The sequence below is a fragment of the Cyprinodon variegatus genome, unplaced genomic scaffold (genome assembly GCF_000732505.1).
Source record: "Cyprinodon variegatus isolate N-32 unplaced genomic scaffold, C_variegatus-1.0 Scaffold21, whole genome shotgun sequence".
In the NCBI taxonomy this organism is placed as follows: Eukaryota; Metazoa; Chordata; class Actinopteri; order Cyprinodontiformes; family Cyprinodontidae; genus Cyprinodon; species Cyprinodon variegatus.
In genome coordinates this window covers 218,177-235,891 of record NW_015150474.1, presented here as the reverse complement: position 1 = coordinate 235,891, position 17,715 = coordinate 218,177, and the positions used below count along the sequence as shown (strand labels likewise).

The window sequence follows — 17,715 nt, the reverse complement described above, 5'->3', positions numbered from 1 at the left end:
CAAATGGAAGAAATGGCCCTGCTCAAACAAGACCTAAACTGAATTTTTAGGCCCATTATTAAGGCAAGATTGTTTGTATTTTTAACCTTCATTCAAAGCTCCGTGAAGTTTTTGCACTTTTATAGTCAACGAGGAAGTTGGTTCCAGATTAGTGGAGCATAAGAACTAAATGCTGCTTTTTCATTTTTGGTTAATATACTGACTTAACTTGGACCGGATGACCTGAGGAGATTAAGGGGTTTATGCAATGCAGGTCACAACAGGTATGTTATGTATTTTTGTTCTAAGACTTTAATCCATGTATAAACTAACTGGGGAAGAAAACTACCACTTCACATCACACGGAAGTGAAAGGTGGTTGTAGGAGACTTTTCTTCAGTCGAGGTTGAAAACCTGGTAACAGCTTGTGCTTATATGGTGAATTTAATTATAAGACTGCAACAGTGAGCATACTCCCAGATTATCTCTGCATTTCCTTTTATCCCTGAAAAGAGATGCAGCTGAAATTGTAGTTAAAAGGCGGTTCATCAAACTATTCACTAAGGGACACTGAATATGCTTGCATACCTTACTTCTCTCTCACTCTTTATTTCCAACAATAAATGGAAAAACATGTTTGGTGAAGATCGAACAGCTCAAAACTTTCAGTGATTGTCCAGAGGGTCCACTCTATAGCAGCCATTAAACTGCAAATCATAATTTATTATTGTTCAGAAAAAAGGCATAAAAAAAGATGAGCATAGGTGCCACTGCTGATTTAAAACTGATTTGGAAACATATATAGAACAAGAAGGAATATTTTGTCTTCGTGTCTATGCTTAGATTAATTGCCTAAATGTCATGGAAAATGTATTTAATTTGCCTCTCTCAGACCAATTTTGTCCCTTTGGACTACATTTCTATGGACCTAAAAAAGGAAGTCATCATTATTCCAGGTTTATGGACATAAGGACTGATATCTATTGCTTGTATTTCACTTTCAAAGTAAAAAAGAAAAAACACAACAACAAGACAAAATTGGTCATTCATGTCACCTTCACCCATTTCATTGTCTCCCTTTCATCAACATAGACCTGCCGGCGAGCTCAGGCATTAAAAGCGACTCAAAGAGAGTGCAATTATTTCTCATCCGGTGGTATAAAGATTAAAACACTCAAACATTAAACAGGCTTAGTGTGCAAGGTGTGATGAAGGGTTTGTTTCTTCTCCTAATGAAGCCATCCCCACTCTGTGATGTCTTTGGCCCGTTCAGTTGTCAGCCAGCTTTCTCCAGAGGGCCCCGCTTCCCGTGATGCTCTGATAACACATATTTAGGCTTTTTATACCGTCCAAAAGAGTCTGTGTTCAGTGGGGGCATTTTGGCCGTGGTGCATATTAGCTAATTAGAGTTCTGGGTTCTTTGTTGGGGAATTCGGCATGCTGTGTGTGCATCCAATGAGAGAGAATGAAGCTTATTAACAGCCTAACAGCTCCTGTAACCTCTGTGTTCTGACTTTACTTTCTGCAAGTTACACAAATGTCACAAAATATGGCAAAGTAACATCAGATGTTAGTCAATAATGTGGCTTTTTAACCTTTAAAGTTTTTAATAGAGGTGATGGAGAATATAATATTTCTCTGTCAAAATCACACTAGTCACATCTTAGTCTTTAGCAATAGAAGGGAGGAGGCTGGACAGGAGACAAGGAAACTATTGTGACTAATTAGTGCAACATCCCAGCTGCCTGCTGCTAAACAGACAGACTGTCATCGGCTTTGTCTCTGATGTGCTCAGGGAATACTCAGAAGTCCACTGTCCGTGCAGTCTAGCTGCAGAGACATCAACACATTTACAAAAAGGATCAATTTTACTAGATGTCACCGGCAGCATTCAATGCAACAAAGTCAGGGATGCACCTTTTTAAAGTGACTTAAATGTGATATGTGGCTAAAGGTTTGATACCTTGAACTTTCTCATATTTTGCCACCTTGCAGCACAACTTTAGCTGCTTTTAGTTACAGTTTAACAGAAAGTAGCACATTACTGGGAAGTGGTATAAAATCTGTCTTTTTATTTTTATTTTTTTTTACAAACAACAGGATCCCTTTAAGTTAATACTTTGTTGAATAACTTCTATAGAAATTAAAGACTCAAGTTTTGAGGTAGGTCTCTACTAGATTTCAATGCAATCTACTCTGAATAGGGATTCCCACAGCAGGATGCTGCCATGTTTCCTTGGCGGATATTTTATAGTTTTCCTTTACTGTTTTCCAACTTTTCCTAAAGTTTTAATTATGGTCTGATTAATCCAAATAGTGTATATAGTATATAGCCATATATTGTATGTTTTATATTGTATATAGCTATAGATTATTTATTCTGTATATATATCTGCACCATCAACACCAAGTCAAATTTCTTGTAAATGCAAACCTTTTTGGCAATAAACTAGATTCTGATGAAATGGAGTGTTGGAAACTTTAGCGGGATTCTTATTGGAATCCTTGAAGACTGGACGGAATTTGCTAACAACTAGTGGTCCTGTTGACAGACTCCCCCATCGTAGCGGTAGATCTCTGAAGTCTCTTGGCTGCTTCTCAGAATCTTCTTCCCCTCAACTGTTCATCCAGTGTTAGTTGGCCTCCATATCTTTAGTAGTTTTAGGGTTGTGCTGTGGTCTTTTCATGTACGGAGCACAGATTGAGCAGTGCTCTGTGAAATGTTCAAGGTTTTGGATGCTGAACTATACCCTAACCTTGCTTTAAACATGTTTCTGGCATAAGCTGAAAAGCTTTATTCATTTATTGACATAAAATAAAACATAAGTGGATTCTGTTAATTCACTTCTAAAGGCTGTTAACTGCACTGTATTGTATTATTGGGTATTGGACTCAAAGGGCAATGCAAATTCACTATCATTTACCTTCTCTTTTACATAATGTGATACTGTTTGTTGGTCCACCACATAAAATCACAACATATGTCACTAAATTTGTGGTTTCATGAATACATTTTGAATTGCACTTCACTTATATGAACAACTTCAGGTTAGGTTCTTATAAATATTATCTTTATTTCTGTCTTCCAGGACTTGAAGAATGTTTTCGAAGCCGTTTAGCAGAATCCAGCCCCTCGGTGGCCTTGGTTCCAGTCCTGGATCTGCCCGACTCTCAGATCCTCCACTTGTCCTGCTGGCTCAGTTTATAGAAAAACGGCCATAGTTAAGGGGAAGATTACCATGATCCACGTCGGGATGAATCAAAGCGGCTTTTCCGGAAAAGCAACTCTTTATGTGGATAACTTTGTACTTGAAGAAAAACATGAGCAAACAGGGGAAAGAAAATTCTCTATTAGTTATTGCAGTGTTGCTGCACATCAGTGACATATTCAAAAGACTGAAAGTGTGTGTTTTTGTTATTGTATTGACTTTGCAAACCAGAAAACTCTTCTTTTTTTTATTATTCCAACAGACAATAAACTCCCTCCTATGATATCCTACTGTTTCTGGTGGAATTTCTCTGACACCACTGCCAACATCGGAGCCCCACCTCTGACACTATGTCAGCTGCAGACCTATAGATTTACTGTGTCACTGCTTTGGAGCTGTGTGTAATGTATTTGTATGAGCCGAGCCAGTTTCCCTCTCTCTCTCTCCCTCATGCTCCACGGGGCACTGGGTGTGTTATTATTGTGTAATAGGCAATCAGCACCAAGCACCTGAAAAGATTAAGCTTCTTTATGTTTTCTATTGATTCCAAGGCAGCCTGGTTAATAGAAGAAGGACACTAGGACACAAAGCTGCAGGGCAAGTGTGTGTGTGTGGGATGTCAAGGGATGAGATGTAACAACGTTGAAAGAAAATAACACCATTAACCATTGGGCCTGGAACATTCTGTTTCGTGAAGATCATGAACCGTATTGATAATCCAAGTTTGAATTCTTCTTCACTCTGGAGCAATCTGCTCCAGCGTGCTCTCAGAGTGAAGAGGGCTATTGATCTTCACCCACTGCAATGTTGTTTTGATTGTTGTCATCAAAAATTGAACAATAGAGGCAGCCAATAGAGCCTTAAGACTTTTATTGAGGTTTGAAAAAAATACAAACAAGCAATTATTTATGGGAGCAAGCATTTGATTCTTCTTGAATATATAACTATAGATGTTTGTTTTTTCTGTACATTGAAATCAAAGTGGAACCAAAAGACTCGACTTGCAAAGCGGATTGTTATTCTTCTTTTGCTGTCAAATATTGTAGTGCTTCCTCCCTAAAAGATGAACATGACTCCATTTGGAGTCAATGTTATTTTGTCTATTTCCAATGTTTCTATGTTTATATGGAATGAAGTTGAAGAGAAAAGTGATTTTCTTATCAGGGCCTTAAAGGCCAGTCCCCTATATGTCTCGCATATTAATTTCCTCCTTTAAGGTTTCAAGTCCTTCGGAGTTTTGGTGTTTTGCCATTTATATAAAAAATCTTTTTACACACTTGGGAAACATTTAAAACCTGCTGGGCCCGGCACATCAAGGACCAAACATGAATACAATTGTTTGTGTCTTTAAGGCTCACTGGTCGTTAAACAGACCCACAGCATAACATTGTCATTACCATGTTTAACAGTAGGTAAAGAATGTACCTAGCTTGTCCATGTGGTTAGTTGTTAATTTAACCTTTAACTGAATTTTTTTTTTAACTGGCTTCTTTTTTTTCTTTGGTTAACTTGGAAATATTCACTCCTATGAGTTATTTTGTTAAATAAAAATCATTAGATAATTACTTTTACATATTAAGTGGCAAATTTACTAGGTTATAAGGAGTATATCTTAAAGTAGCAAGTGCTGGTGAAGCTTCTCTGTCATCCAGGTCATAGTCATAAAAAAAAAAAAGTAAAAAACAAAAAAAAACACTTGACCTTGTTTTCTTCCCATCCAGGAAGCTTTTTCAATTCAAATATTGAATTTGAATTGAAAAAGCTCCCTGGATGGGAAGTGAAACATCTTCAAACTTGGAAACAAAAGTCCAGTAGCAAATATAACATAAAATGTCCAAAAAATAAAAAGTTTGACCCAAAGATTTCAGCCAGGAAGTAACTGCTCTGCTGAGCCATTCAGAACAACAGAACCTTACAACAAGAAAACAGTGGATTAGTTCCTTAGATCTAACTATATAAACCCCAATTTTCTTTTTTTCTGTTTAAAAAGATTTAGTAAATTTTATTTAGAGCTTCTATTTGTGCAGCCGTGCAGGATATGGAGTATGAGAAACGCCAGGAAAGCATCCTGGATGTGATGCAGTTTGTACCACTGCTGCTTTGCAACATGGAGATTGTAGGTTTGATCCTAGCTTCAGGCTTTGTACTTATAGTGTTTATTAGACTTTAAATGTGATACTCTACTGATGGAATTTGAGTAGATTTGAGATGGTTAATTGTATAGGCCGTTTTTTTAAGTACTACCTTGGTGTTCCAGGAGTTTCCAGCTCATGGGAGATATAAGCCTTCTAGAATTTTAATTTGTTTCTTAGCATCTAAAACATTTTCCTTTATTGCCGGAGGTTGACAGTTGGCATCAGATAATTGGACCTTGGGTAAGACCACTCTGGAGCAGCCCTGATCTGAGGTCAGTTCAGATTCATGGAGCATCATTATTGTCTTGGTCTGTCCCTGCAGATTAACCAGTTAAAGACCACCATATTTGCAAGACGACTTGTCACAATTTTGCCCCGACTAAGATGATTGCTAGAAATTGATGTGTTAGGGGTGCATCCTACTAGAACACATTTACTAAATATTTCTAAGGCTTCATATTTAAGTTTCAGCCTTTATGGTGAATTTTGATCAAGTGTGGATTAGAGATAATCCCCACTATGCCACAAGTTATGGTTGTTAAATGTAAAGATCAGAGGGGGAAGAAAATCTTTAAAACACAAATATCTGCTTAATGCTTATGAAGAACAGATTTGCATGGCTGATCAGAATCATACACAGGTAAAAAGGATAAGTTTATGTTCATTTTAAAAGGCTATATTTTTTATATTTTTTGCTTGCATGTCCAACTTCCAAAATCCTCCTCAAAACATTTCATATGTGTTTTGTCAAGAATGTGCAAAATTAAACATGGATATTACAAAGTATTTCTGTAATTTTCTTTGATTTTTTATTTTATATTTTATTTCCTTCCTTCCAGGTCTTTTTCTCCCTTGAAATTATAGATAGATAGATAGATAGATAGATAGATAGATAGATAGATAGATAGATAGATAGATAGATAGATAGATAGATAGATAGATCAGGAAGTCTACAAAGTCAACCATTCCAAGTATTCATTTATATGTTTGTTTGTTTTTAACAACCTCGATTAAAATGATCTTTAAAGTAATCATTTTCCCCATCCCATAATAAACCTAATAATCAGTCTTTTATTAAACGTGTTTACCTACACACATCAGCTAAGCCACAGCCATGTCTTCACATCCTCATCAGCACCAATGTGATGGCCTGTGGCAGACATGCTTTTTGTGTCCTCACCACTGGGCTGCTTTACAAAATGAATAAAGACAGGGTGACATTTATCTTTTTTTATGTGTTTTGTCAAATGTACATTTTCTACCAAGCTGACCTGCAACCACTCCACAATGAAATGGGCTTTTGTGGCTAGTATTGTCCTTTGTGTGGAGTCGACCAGCCTGCGGCCCTTGTCATTGTGGCCTTGCACATGGACTTTAACTGTGTTTCTACCTCCAGGCAAACCCTGCTGATGTGTGTGTGACTTTTTGTTTCCTCCCGTACACAAGTGGACTGCAGTTGGGTTCCCTAGCTCAGGAGTCGCCTTGTCACAGCATGAGATGCAGCCTCCTCACATTGTGGACCTCTTGCCTCAATGGCTGAGGTTTTTATTTTTTATTTTCAAGTTGGAATTCTTTCTGTTTCATAATCATTGGTTTCCAAGATAAAGTGATTGCGCAGCATATCTTATCAATCACAATATTCACTTGATGAAACTTTGTTTACTGAATGCTGGTAACCTCATGCTGTTCAGTGGTGTTTGCTTCCCTCTTGTGGCCACGTGAAGTACTGACGTTTTAACAAAACATAAATTCCTCTCACAAAATTGTTAAATATAAAAAAAATCGTAAATCTTGTTTACAGAATAATTAAAGTAAAGATATATGCTCTATTTCACTTTGTTTTTGTTTTTTTGAAAAGTTCTAAGCAATTTCCTAAGGGATTAGAGAACCTGATGTTATTTTTTAGATGAGAAAAACTAAATAATTAACCAAATTCTTTTTGCAACCTTAAAGAAAACACAAAAGATCCAAAACTGTATATATAAGATTAAAATGTGAGTAGGAGTAAGAATGAAAATAATTAAGACCATGACGTACTTGTTTTCTTCTACATTTGTGACAACCACCAGTTACTTAGCCACATTTAATAAGTCAGCATATGAATGGACAAAAGTTAAAAAGCAAAACAGACTTTTAGATGGTTTCAGATAATAGCATCGTGCTAAATAATTAATAATCATACCCACAGTGAATAGAGCCAAATATCAAAAAACGTGTTGAAGAGGTTCTATTATCTGTTTGGATGGTTATTGGGACAATTTTTCACTTTGCTATATTCTTCTATATTTCTCTTATAATGGGCTAATCCAGTTGTTTCTTTTTCTACTATCTGCCTTTGAAACAATTCAGCAAACCATCCCAGTCCACCTATGAATATGATCAAAATCCAGTGCTTTAATCGTACATGTGTTGCTGTTATTTTATCCTCTTTATTTTAGTTTGGATTCAATTTTACCTTCTCAAAAGTCCATTGATAGCGACAGTTGCTCTAAAATTTTCCAAGCTGCATTCATTGCATACCACTAAAAATGGTTTTTAATTGTCACTTATCAATAGAAAATAATTAAAATATCAGCTTAAACTATTTTTCTGTGTTAGTTCTTTGTACCATTGAGTTTTAAATTGTTTTGCAGTATTATAGATATTTCCGTAAATGCTATTATTTTGTTTCTCATAATGCTCTGTAAGAACTCAAAAATCAAAAAATTATTATGCTATTTTTAATGTCTGTCTTTTTTAGTTCATTTGCCATAAAAAAAACTGCCTGGTACGTGGATAATATTTAAATTCAGTTGGCAAAAAAAAAAAAAAAAGTTTTAATATACTGCTGTAAAATTAGACTACCGGTAATACAGGTTTGCCATGGAGTGGAAAGGCTCATTTTAAAAACAAACTGATTTCACGTTCTAAATGCCTAGCGGAACGAAAGGAGCGGAACCTTTGTAGTTGGGGACGATTTTAGGAAGGTACCATTCAGGAAGTTAGACGCTTCCAGCGCGTTTAATCACGTTTATGTTGAATAAACATAATACCGGTTAGTAAGCTTAATATTGACTTTATTTCCGAAACGGTTTTAAATTTCACTTTCATGGCTGCTAGCGTAGTGGATTATTTGACTTTTGAAACTCAGCTCACAAACTTCCTCGCTCTTTCAGTCTTTATTTACATTAGCATTGCTGTTTCCATCACGCTTGAATAGCCGCTACTCCAGAAGCCCATTTTTAACCGTAAATTTTACAGCTACAACAAATATTGTATCAATATTCTGACCTTTTCATTTAAGCTTTCATCTTTTTTTGCATGCCAGTAGTTTGAGATGGCTACCAAGGAGAAAGAGACTCCAGCTAAAAAGGTTGCAGCGCCTTCAGTGTCCCAGATAAATGCTGAATATGTCACACAGGTAAGCCCGCATATCAACACGTTATATTCGCACTTGCTTTTGCATCATCTTGTCTACAAAATACTGCAAATATATCTATACGCTTGTTTATATAACTGTTCGTTTGTTGTTTCCAGCTCGCTAACAAATATTGGGCTCCTCATGTAAAGGAAAAGCTCCCTTTTGAACCTCAGGTGAGTAATGCTTTCCATATTAGGACTTCTGTTAATGGTGAAATATTAAAATGCTGTTTATTCATAGCATCAGTTTCCATTTAAACGGTCTCCCATAACACAATATGAAGAAAGGATGTGTGGTATTTTTAAAGTCAATGATGGCACTGTTATTGGTAAATATAGTAATAGTCTATAAAGCCATATTTAATAAATCTGCATCACTCTGAGGCAGTTGAATGGCATGTTTTTTTTTTTGTGGCAAAATATGCTAAATATTTGCAATCACCTGTTTCCTTAAACAGTGGAATCCGCTTATAGTGGTCATGTTGGTCCAGAGCCAATTTGAACACTATAAGCAGTTGATTACTATGTCCGAATGTACCGTTATTTCACTTATTTTTTCATGCAGAAAATCATCTCGATGCCATTTGTGTGTTTTTTCAATAAGAAAAATTAAATGAAACATAGCTTCTGCATTTACTGAATTTTATTACAGTACCATGCATGTTTAATTACAGTATAGTGCACCGTGCGCAGACATAACTCTGGAAGCCTGGTGCCACCGGTGCTTTTTTTTTAACAAGTTGAAACAAACTGTTTCATAGAACAATGTAGAAGATAGCTGCATAGGCTACAGAAAATTAAAGCTACCCTTCCTCTTATTTGTATTGCGGATCTGCTGCGCCGCATTAAGAAATCACTTCACATATTTATCCATAGTTCCCTGGATCAGAGTGTTGTCCAACACCGACTTCACTTCTTTTTCAAAGTGATGTAAAAGGTCAAAGTTTTTTAAACCAACATGCAGGAGACCGGTCTTTAAAATGCAAACTGCATTCCTCATCTCAGCTCTGGAAGGGAAAACAATCTCCACATCTTCATCCTTCCCCTCCTCGCTGCACGCAGCACTGGTACCTGCACCAAAGGACTCTTGTACCTCTGTGATGATGTCCTCATTCGGGCTCTTGACACCGGAGTGCCGTCATCACTTTTGATCCACTTATTAATTATCTCTACTTATGTTTACATTCATAAAATGGCCAAAAATGAGCACTATAAGCAGATTTCTTGATTACTATAAATAAATTATTTAAACAGCATTTGTATAGAAATGACTCTGTCCCAAGCATCTTGAACACTATGTGCGGTTGATTTCTATATCCGTGACCACTATAAGCGGCTTCCATGGTATTTAACACCCTAGTGCAATAATGACTATATATATATATATATATATATATATATATATATATATATATATATATATAACTATAAATAACTAAATACCCATCTATATGAATATCCATGTAAATAATCGTACTAAAAAAAAAAAAAAAAGCTTTCATGTGGACGCACAGTATATACTGTATATATACCATGCACCTTTTTCTTACTTTGGCACATTATTTTTCTCCTCTGACTATCTGAGCTGATGTAGTGAGTAAATTTCTCCACTTTGAGATCAATAAAATCAATCCATCAATAAGCTAACTCCAGTCTTCGGAGTTGGTTAGTCTGTTACAGTTAATGACCACACACCATTTTTAAGAGTTTCTTTAAAGTCAAATGATTTCTGCTGAATTTGAGCCACATTTCAGATTGGTATCCAGAAGACATCTACTCTAAGTTTACAATAAGCTCATTCTTTTCTCAGAAGTATGATAAAGAATAACACAGCTCAGAAATTTCTACAGATTTTCTCTTTACCATAAAATAATTACATTTTTCTGCTTGGAGCAGAGGTGATCAGCCATCCTGAACAAAGCAGTTTAACTTTTTGTAATCGGTGCTGATGTTTATACCATCAGATATGCTCTGACCTGTTAGAGGTTAAACAGTTATGGTTTTGGTGTTAGAGAGCTTCTCATCTTTTAGCAGCCTCTTGTTTTGCATCTTATAGGTTGCACTTTGATATGAGGGTTGTAGCTACATAGGCTTGTTTTGAACTTGAATAGAAGAGTTTGATTTTGTGTTATTGTTTTTTGTATTTGCTAGGGTTTGTTTTGCTGTTCATATTGTCCATTTATTTCATTGGGTTGGGCTTGAAATGTGTCAGCTGGATAGATGGTACATATGAGAATAAAATAAAACAAAACTACATTTTACTGTTTCACTCTTATCTCATCCTGTTATCTTTTTTCTGTTAAGGTGATGGAAGATGTCTATGAAAAAGAGATTGTCATGTCTAAGTAAGCATACATTGTGTTTGTTTTTTTATTTGAATTCGAAAGTATTGCTTTTATCTTGACGTCCTCTTTCTTTGCTTATAGATTTGCCATCAGAAAAATTATGCTACTCGAATTCAGGTACATTTCTTTCCATTTCACCTCCTTACTTTGCATATTAAGCATTCACTACCTGTGTGATTGACATTTACCGTCTTTCCTTTTCTCCCCATTGTAGTCAGTACCTTGAGAATTATCTTTGGGTGAACTACACACCTGAGGTGTCCAGCAAAGCATTTATCATGTCCATTTGTTGCATCGTCAATGAGAAGTTCAGAGAAAATGTTCCAGCCTGGGAGGTAAGAGATTCTTAACAAAAATTTTAAAATTCCTGGGTCTTCCTTTAAGTCGGATATCCTCAGTAGGAATTTTGGAAACAATGCAACAGATGCCTTTCTGTAATGTTCTATTTTTCTTTTCTATATTTGTTTATCAGGTGTTCAAGAAGGAGCCCACACACTTCCCTTTTTTCTTTAAATGTGTTAGGGAAGCTGTGCTGGCAGACGAGGAGTCTGACCTCACCTTAAAGGAACAAACCGTGCTTCTGGTTTTCCTGGATCACTGTTTCAACAGTCTGGTGTGTATTATTATTGTAATACCATAAACCGATAGACTCCCTAAAGAAGATAATTGTAGCTCTCTGATCACAGGTTTATACTTTTGTTTATGATATAAAGAAGATCTGAAGTTATTAAAACAAAAAAAAAGAAGCAAAATAAAGTTAAATGGATTTTTAACAAAATTTAGGGGAAGGTGTATTGATAGGTTTGGCACAGATACGTTTGTAGTCTTTTGCAATGTAATAATTTTAACACAATGTAATTTTTTCAAATTCCAGAAACACTCTATTTCAGTCACATTACATGTATCTCTTTATAGGGCAAGTTGCTGTTTTTATTCACATAATATTTAACAAAAATTAAAAGACGCTCACTCTCTCACTCAGGCCTTTAGGTGGAGGAAATACACTTAAAGTGGGTTTGACACAGAACACAAGAGGAGAGAGAAATGCTTCTAAGGTCATAAAAACCATTAAAACCTGAAATGTAACGGCTGAATGATTTTGGTTAGTGCTAAAAACAGAATAAATATATATATTTTTTAACTGTACTGCCCTAAACCATAGTGCCAAAAGGTATTGGGTCACCCCTCCACATGATTAAACCCTGGTGGTCCAGCTACTTTCATGTCTCAAGGCGAATATAATCCCTTAATCTGGCTTTCAGATTAGCTCAGGAATATTGCAAGAGCTTCATGGAAGGATTATTTTATTCCATCCATCAGTATCTGAGTAATACGTCTTTAATTACAGTTCGACACATCTGATGCAGTGGTGTTTGTCACCAGTGGACTCTAGTAGAGAAGGCATGCTATGTCGAGTGACAGAGCAGCTGCCAATCGACTGCATGAATCTGGCTCTGCTAGTCTCCAGAACATCATTCACATGATGAGATTATTTGATGAACAAAATAAAAAGTTAATAAATAAATTGAAATCCTTTTTATTCACAATGAAATTAATTTTATTATGTGATTAATTTCAAAGTGATATAAAAAGCTTAATTAACTTTTTAATAAGTAAATTGAGATCCTTTTTATTCACATTGAAATTAGTCGATTGCTGCTCAGTGATAGTAACTCATTACTAGCCAAAGTAACTATGCTGTTACTTTTTATGATCTAAAGTGTTGAAGAATTTAGAAAACTTGTTGGAATTTTAAATACAACTACTGGCTCAGTTATAGAATATACAGTTATTAATTAATAGATTGGATCATTTAAAGGTCTACACATCTTAAAACATTGGAAACTAACCTGCATTAATTTGATCTGTGAGTTGCAATATGATTATGTAGATGTGATCATGTTCCTTGTTTAGAATCAAAGTAAAATAAGATGTTTTGACTTTTACATTTTTGCATATTGGCAACTTTCAGTTGGCTATAAAATAGGTCTGAAACTAAGGGGTTGTGGACTTTGTCTAGGGAACAAAATAAAGTTCATGAATTCAGTTCAGTAGTTGTTCAAAATATATCTGTTATTTGTTTTCCAGCCATAGAAAAGGCATTATGTAGGCAGGATCCTCTGTTTGAATTAGGGAGATATTTGATGCACTCTTTTTTTCTACCAAAAACTACTTTAACTAATCTGTAAATATCTTCAACAAAGTTTAGGGTGTGTTCTGAAAGATAAGAAAACCATATCTATAACCCTAAATTTTAAGCCCAGGTCACACAGTCCATCATTTTACTAAAATTAAGTTTATATTAATGCTTTAAATTGAATACAAAATGCCAGATTAAATAAGTTGTTCAATAGAAAATCTGTCAAAGATGAAAAAGGTCAATTTTCCCTTATAAAGATGGAGTAAGATTTGATGTAGCTACTTGTAATGCCCACTAGGTGGCAGCAACAGCTAAAGCAGTGCCAGTAATTTATTATTCCAAATGACTGCATGGGACCAGTGGGGAAACACTGCAGATGTCTCACCTCAAAATCTGCTGTGATAGCCTGCTGCCCTGCAGTTGTATCCTATGAAGGCTTGTAAATATTTTAGTTGCAGAGTTTTATTAAGGATCCGGGTGCAATAAAAATTTGTCATGCATTGTGGATTCTGACAATCCCTCCCTTTCTATCTCTTTGTGTCCCTCTCTTCCTCCCAGGAGGTAGATTTGATCAGAGAACAGGTGCAGCAGCTCATCTCTCTGCCTATGTGGATGTGCCTCTTACCAGTAAGATGGCAGCTTATGCCTATGATTACATTTACACAGTGAATATTGACTATCCAAGTAATTGTTTGTGACGATCATTTCAGTTTCATGCTGTTAAGACTTATTTTTCTTTGCCTGTGTGTGTTTATAGTCCAGACTCCAGCAAGAGCTGAAGAAGGTTCCCAAGCTGCAGAAGTTTTGGAATCTAATCAAGAAAAAATTGGATAAGATGGATGCTGAAGCAGCCGAGCAGTAATATAATTTTCTTTGCTAAGCATGTTCAGAAAATCTATAGTTATTACAGCGTTATAATTCATGGTTTGTGGTCACTGATTTGTTTTTTTTTCTCTGTCTTCCCCAGAGCAACTAAAGAAAGGACCTTCCTTTCATCTCTTATTAAAAAGTTTCGAGCGGTCCTGATGTCGGTTCCAGCAGAGGGTAATTGGGGGAAAATGCTTTTAAGTCCTTTGGGATATGGGGCTAATTGGGTAGAATAAAGTAGGATGAATTCGGATTAGGAAAAAAGGCATCAAGGTTATTACAGCGTTTTAAATTATTAACAATATGAAACAGGCCTTCACATATTTAACCCTTTAAGGGACCTTTATTTTATGCTCCACCACAACTAACCTCTGTTTATCTCCCATTCCCAATATTCATACATTTGTATTATTGTTAAATCCTAAGATATAAAATATAGTGATTCAAGTTAGATTTGAACTATTCTTCAGTAAAATTTTGTTTTATTTACAAATGTCATTTCTAACTTCATTCCTCACCCTCCTAAACAGAACTGGTCGATTTTCTACGTTTCTGATCACTAAATTTCCAATTTCATTTTTCTTTTTTTTATATAAGAAGTAAGAGGGGCATTTTTTCCTGTCCTATTTATCAGTTTGGATTGTTTTTTTCTGTTCCATTATATCTGATCCGTAGAGATTAAACAATTTTGTTTTGTGCAAATGCATTCAAACATTTTTATCAGCCCTTTTTTATGTGGATTATGTTAATTGTAAATAAGATTGTTAACAAGAATAAAATAATGAAACCTGACATGAATGATTTTCATGACTGGAGGGGAGAAAAGTAACTTCTACTGGTGGTGAATTAGAAATAAACCTTAAGAGAAAATTTTTACAAAAAGTTCTCAAGGAACACACAGAGCAGTTTGGGAAAAATATTTCTTAAATTTAAATACATTTTAAGATTACCAACCTGGATATAGTTTATACCGTTGGGATCTGCACAGTCCAAGTTATTCAAAAATGAAAATCGGTTGCATCAAATTGAAACTGTTTCCTTATTTTAATCATGATAGAGTTGCTCTGTTTTGCTGCCTATGGAGCGTGCACTCAGCTGCTACTCAACCATGAGCACCGGTCTTGCTGTGTTATAATGCAGGCCGACACTCAGGCCCCCTACCTGGGTGCTAAAAACAGAATCTGTGTTTAGGTTGAATTCTACGCTGACAGAGTAGATCATGATCCAAAGGCCAGCAGGATCTGCTTTACTTTCATCCGTGCTGCATGCGACAACAACACGCTCACTTAATGAGGAGCTGGATCCCAGCATGCCGCTGTGCTGAACATGCAGCATCTTGCAGAAAGGACCATTTGGACGCACGACACTTCCATAGTTGTCCAAATGTGTTTCTCTGATGATCATATGGTTCCTTTACAGTGATGCAACCTTCACTGTTAGAAACTGTTTTTTTTCTTTGAAAATGTAATTAGATCTAAAGTGTGATGGAATTTAACATAACTTTGTTTATTATTTTACAGGGACCGTGTCCATGGACAAAGTGCATTACTGTGAGAGGTTCATTGAGCTGTTGATTGATTTGGAGGTGAGACACAGTTTTTTTTTTTATTCACATTTTTATCAGGTTTTATATAAAATTTACTGTGAAAAATAACTGTCATTCCCACATATGTGCGTGTTTAGATCCATGCAAAAGTACAAATACTCACATGTTTTGGGTCTTTGAAGAGCTGCATCTTTTGCTACATTTCTGTTGCTTCCGTTTTTCCGCTCCAGAAGGCTGTAAGCCTAGATTTGAAGAGCATCATACATGCGTTTTGTTTCATATAAGTCAGGGAGATCGAAGGCTGTCTAAAAACAGCACTGCAGTTTAAAGTTCTCACTGTTGACCCCATAAAAGGAGGAGGAACAGGAGCTGAAGGAAGGCTACAATTAGGGGCTACAATTTAATGTATTAGGGTTTAACCATCAATCCTTCCATCAACTCTTAACCTCCTTCCTGTCCCTGCAGCAGGATGCTGCCGCCGCCATGTTTCAGTCACATGCGCAATTTTAGCTTTCATCTCATAAAGCATGGTGTTTAGATAGAGATAGAGCACATTCTTCTCATGTTTTCTAAGTTTAGTTATAGAAGTATTATCTTAGTTATGAAGCTTTTTGAGAAATGGGCTTTTCAGATATTTCTCTAATCTAACATTGTTGTTTCATCCTATTTAATACCTTTGGCACTCCTTCATAAGGCTTCAACTTTCTTTTTTAACAGCAGGACTACTTTTCAGTCTAAAAACAGTTGAAAGCTCTAGCAACTGATTGAAATAGGGATTTTGATAATATCAGTACTTCTGTTCTTAAGTATCTTCTGATCGTTTTGAGCCTGCTGTTATTTATTTATTTTTTTTTGTATTAGCAAATTGGAGCTCAGAGTTATCATTCTTTTTGCTTCAAGAAAAAGAATCCAAGCCGCTGAAGTATATCTGAATGTGAGGTTGCTGATGACACATAAGATGGATATTTGTGCTGCTGTTAGCGGTGAGGAAGGTGAATAGATTTCCTCTGGCTGTCTGCTGACAGGCTGGCCTTGCAGTTCCTGGCAGCATCGTGTGGCCGGCCAGCTGACTGTCTCCGCAGACTTCCCCTGTCCTTCAGTGCTATCCGTTTACAAGGCCTCGGTTGCCTGAAATCTATACTTCCTTTCCACGATGATGACCTGGAAATGAGAGCAAATAAGGGGGGGAAAAAGACCTGTGTGGGCTTCTTTATACCGTCTCCTATCAAAGGCTGATGGATATCAAAGTACCTGTTCTCTCTGTGTTTGGCTGGCATTTGCTGCACCTAAAGAACAGCCTAATACTGATAAAGGATAAATGCTTTCAGTGTGCTGTTGTTCAGATTGCCCCATTCTTAATATTTCTACTTTTCATTGTTTCCTGTCCAAGGTTTTTTTTTTTTTTTTACTCCACAATGTATATGATTATGTCCAGAGTTTTTACAGAACAAGTATTAATGATTTAGATGTTTCCCCTCCTCTTGCTATAAATTAACTGAGGGAGCTGATGCTGTATGTTTTGGCATCTCTCTGTTAGTGCAGATTCTTTATAAGTAAATGGTTAATCTTATCAGAAAATTAAGCAATGGTTCTGCTTTTCAGTTCTTTTTAGCCTTAAGTGTCAAATCTTCCCTCATGTATGTTGTTGTTTATCTTTAGATCATGTGTTTCTTCAGCTTTTATCATTTTAAGACCATAAACTTGAGCTTATGTGTCTAGGCGCTGCTTCCAACACGCCGTTGGTTCAACACGGTGCTGGATGACTCCCACCTGATGGTCAGCTGCCAGCTCTCTGGTCTCACCAAAAGAGAGAAGGAGGGTCACCTTTTCTGTCAGGTACAAAACGTGCAAGGATTTCCACCTACTCAGCACTACAGAAAAATCTTTCGATTTAATTCATCTTTGACAGCATAAGATAAATCAGTGAGGAAAACTTGTGAGGTTAGGAACTTGAGACGGGCAGCTATGTTGGGAAATTTCTTACAGCCTCCAAGTCTCCATAACAAAGTGTTATTCAAAGGTTTCTGCACATATCTTTACCAATAATAAGTGAAGGGCTCTGAATCTGTCAGACTATCATAAGCAACCACTTTAG

The 17,715-nt window shown here is 36.2% G+C and overlaps 2 protein-coding genes across 3 annotated transcripts in view; both read left to right on the top strand.

Annotated features, from left to right (window-relative positions):
* The window catches only part of dph6 (diphthamine biosynthesis 6), an 82,373-nt gene extending 77,971 nt beyond the window's left edge, over positions 1-4,402 (top strand). Inside the window, exon 15 of the mRNA XM_015390020.1 lies at positions 3,069-4,402. Within this exon, the coding sequence (XP_015245506.1) occupies positions 3,069-3,187 (119 nt within the window). The 3' untranslated portion in view covers positions 3,188-4,402. The remainder of the gene's footprint in view (positions 1-3,068) is intronic.
* Positions 4,403-8,571: 4,169 nt separating this feature from the next.
* The window catches only part of aqr (aquarius intron-binding spliceosomal factor), a 57,835-nt gene continuing 48,691 nt past the window's right edge, over positions 8,572-17,715 (top strand). For both annotated transcript variants that reach the window (XM_015390809.1, XM_015390800.1), the window contains exons 1-11: positions 8,572-8,723; positions 8,840-8,896; positions 11,027-11,067; positions 11,149-11,184; positions 11,282-11,402; positions 11,540-11,680; positions 13,766-13,834; positions 13,965-14,065; positions 14,175-14,251; positions 15,595-15,659; positions 17,340-17,456. In XM_015390809.1, coding sequence (XP_015246295.1) covers positions 8,640-8,723; positions 8,840-8,896; positions 11,027-11,067; positions 11,149-11,184; positions 11,282-11,402; positions 11,540-11,680; positions 13,766-13,834; positions 13,965-14,065; positions 14,175-14,251; positions 15,595-15,659; positions 17,340-17,456 — 909 coding nt within the window. In that variant the 5' untranslated portion in view covers positions 8,572-8,639. The remainder of the gene's footprint in view (positions 8,724-8,839; positions 8,897-11,026; positions 11,068-11,148; positions 11,185-11,281; positions 11,403-11,539; positions 11,681-13,765; positions 13,835-13,964; positions 14,066-14,174; positions 14,252-15,594; positions 15,660-17,339; positions 17,457-17,715) is intronic.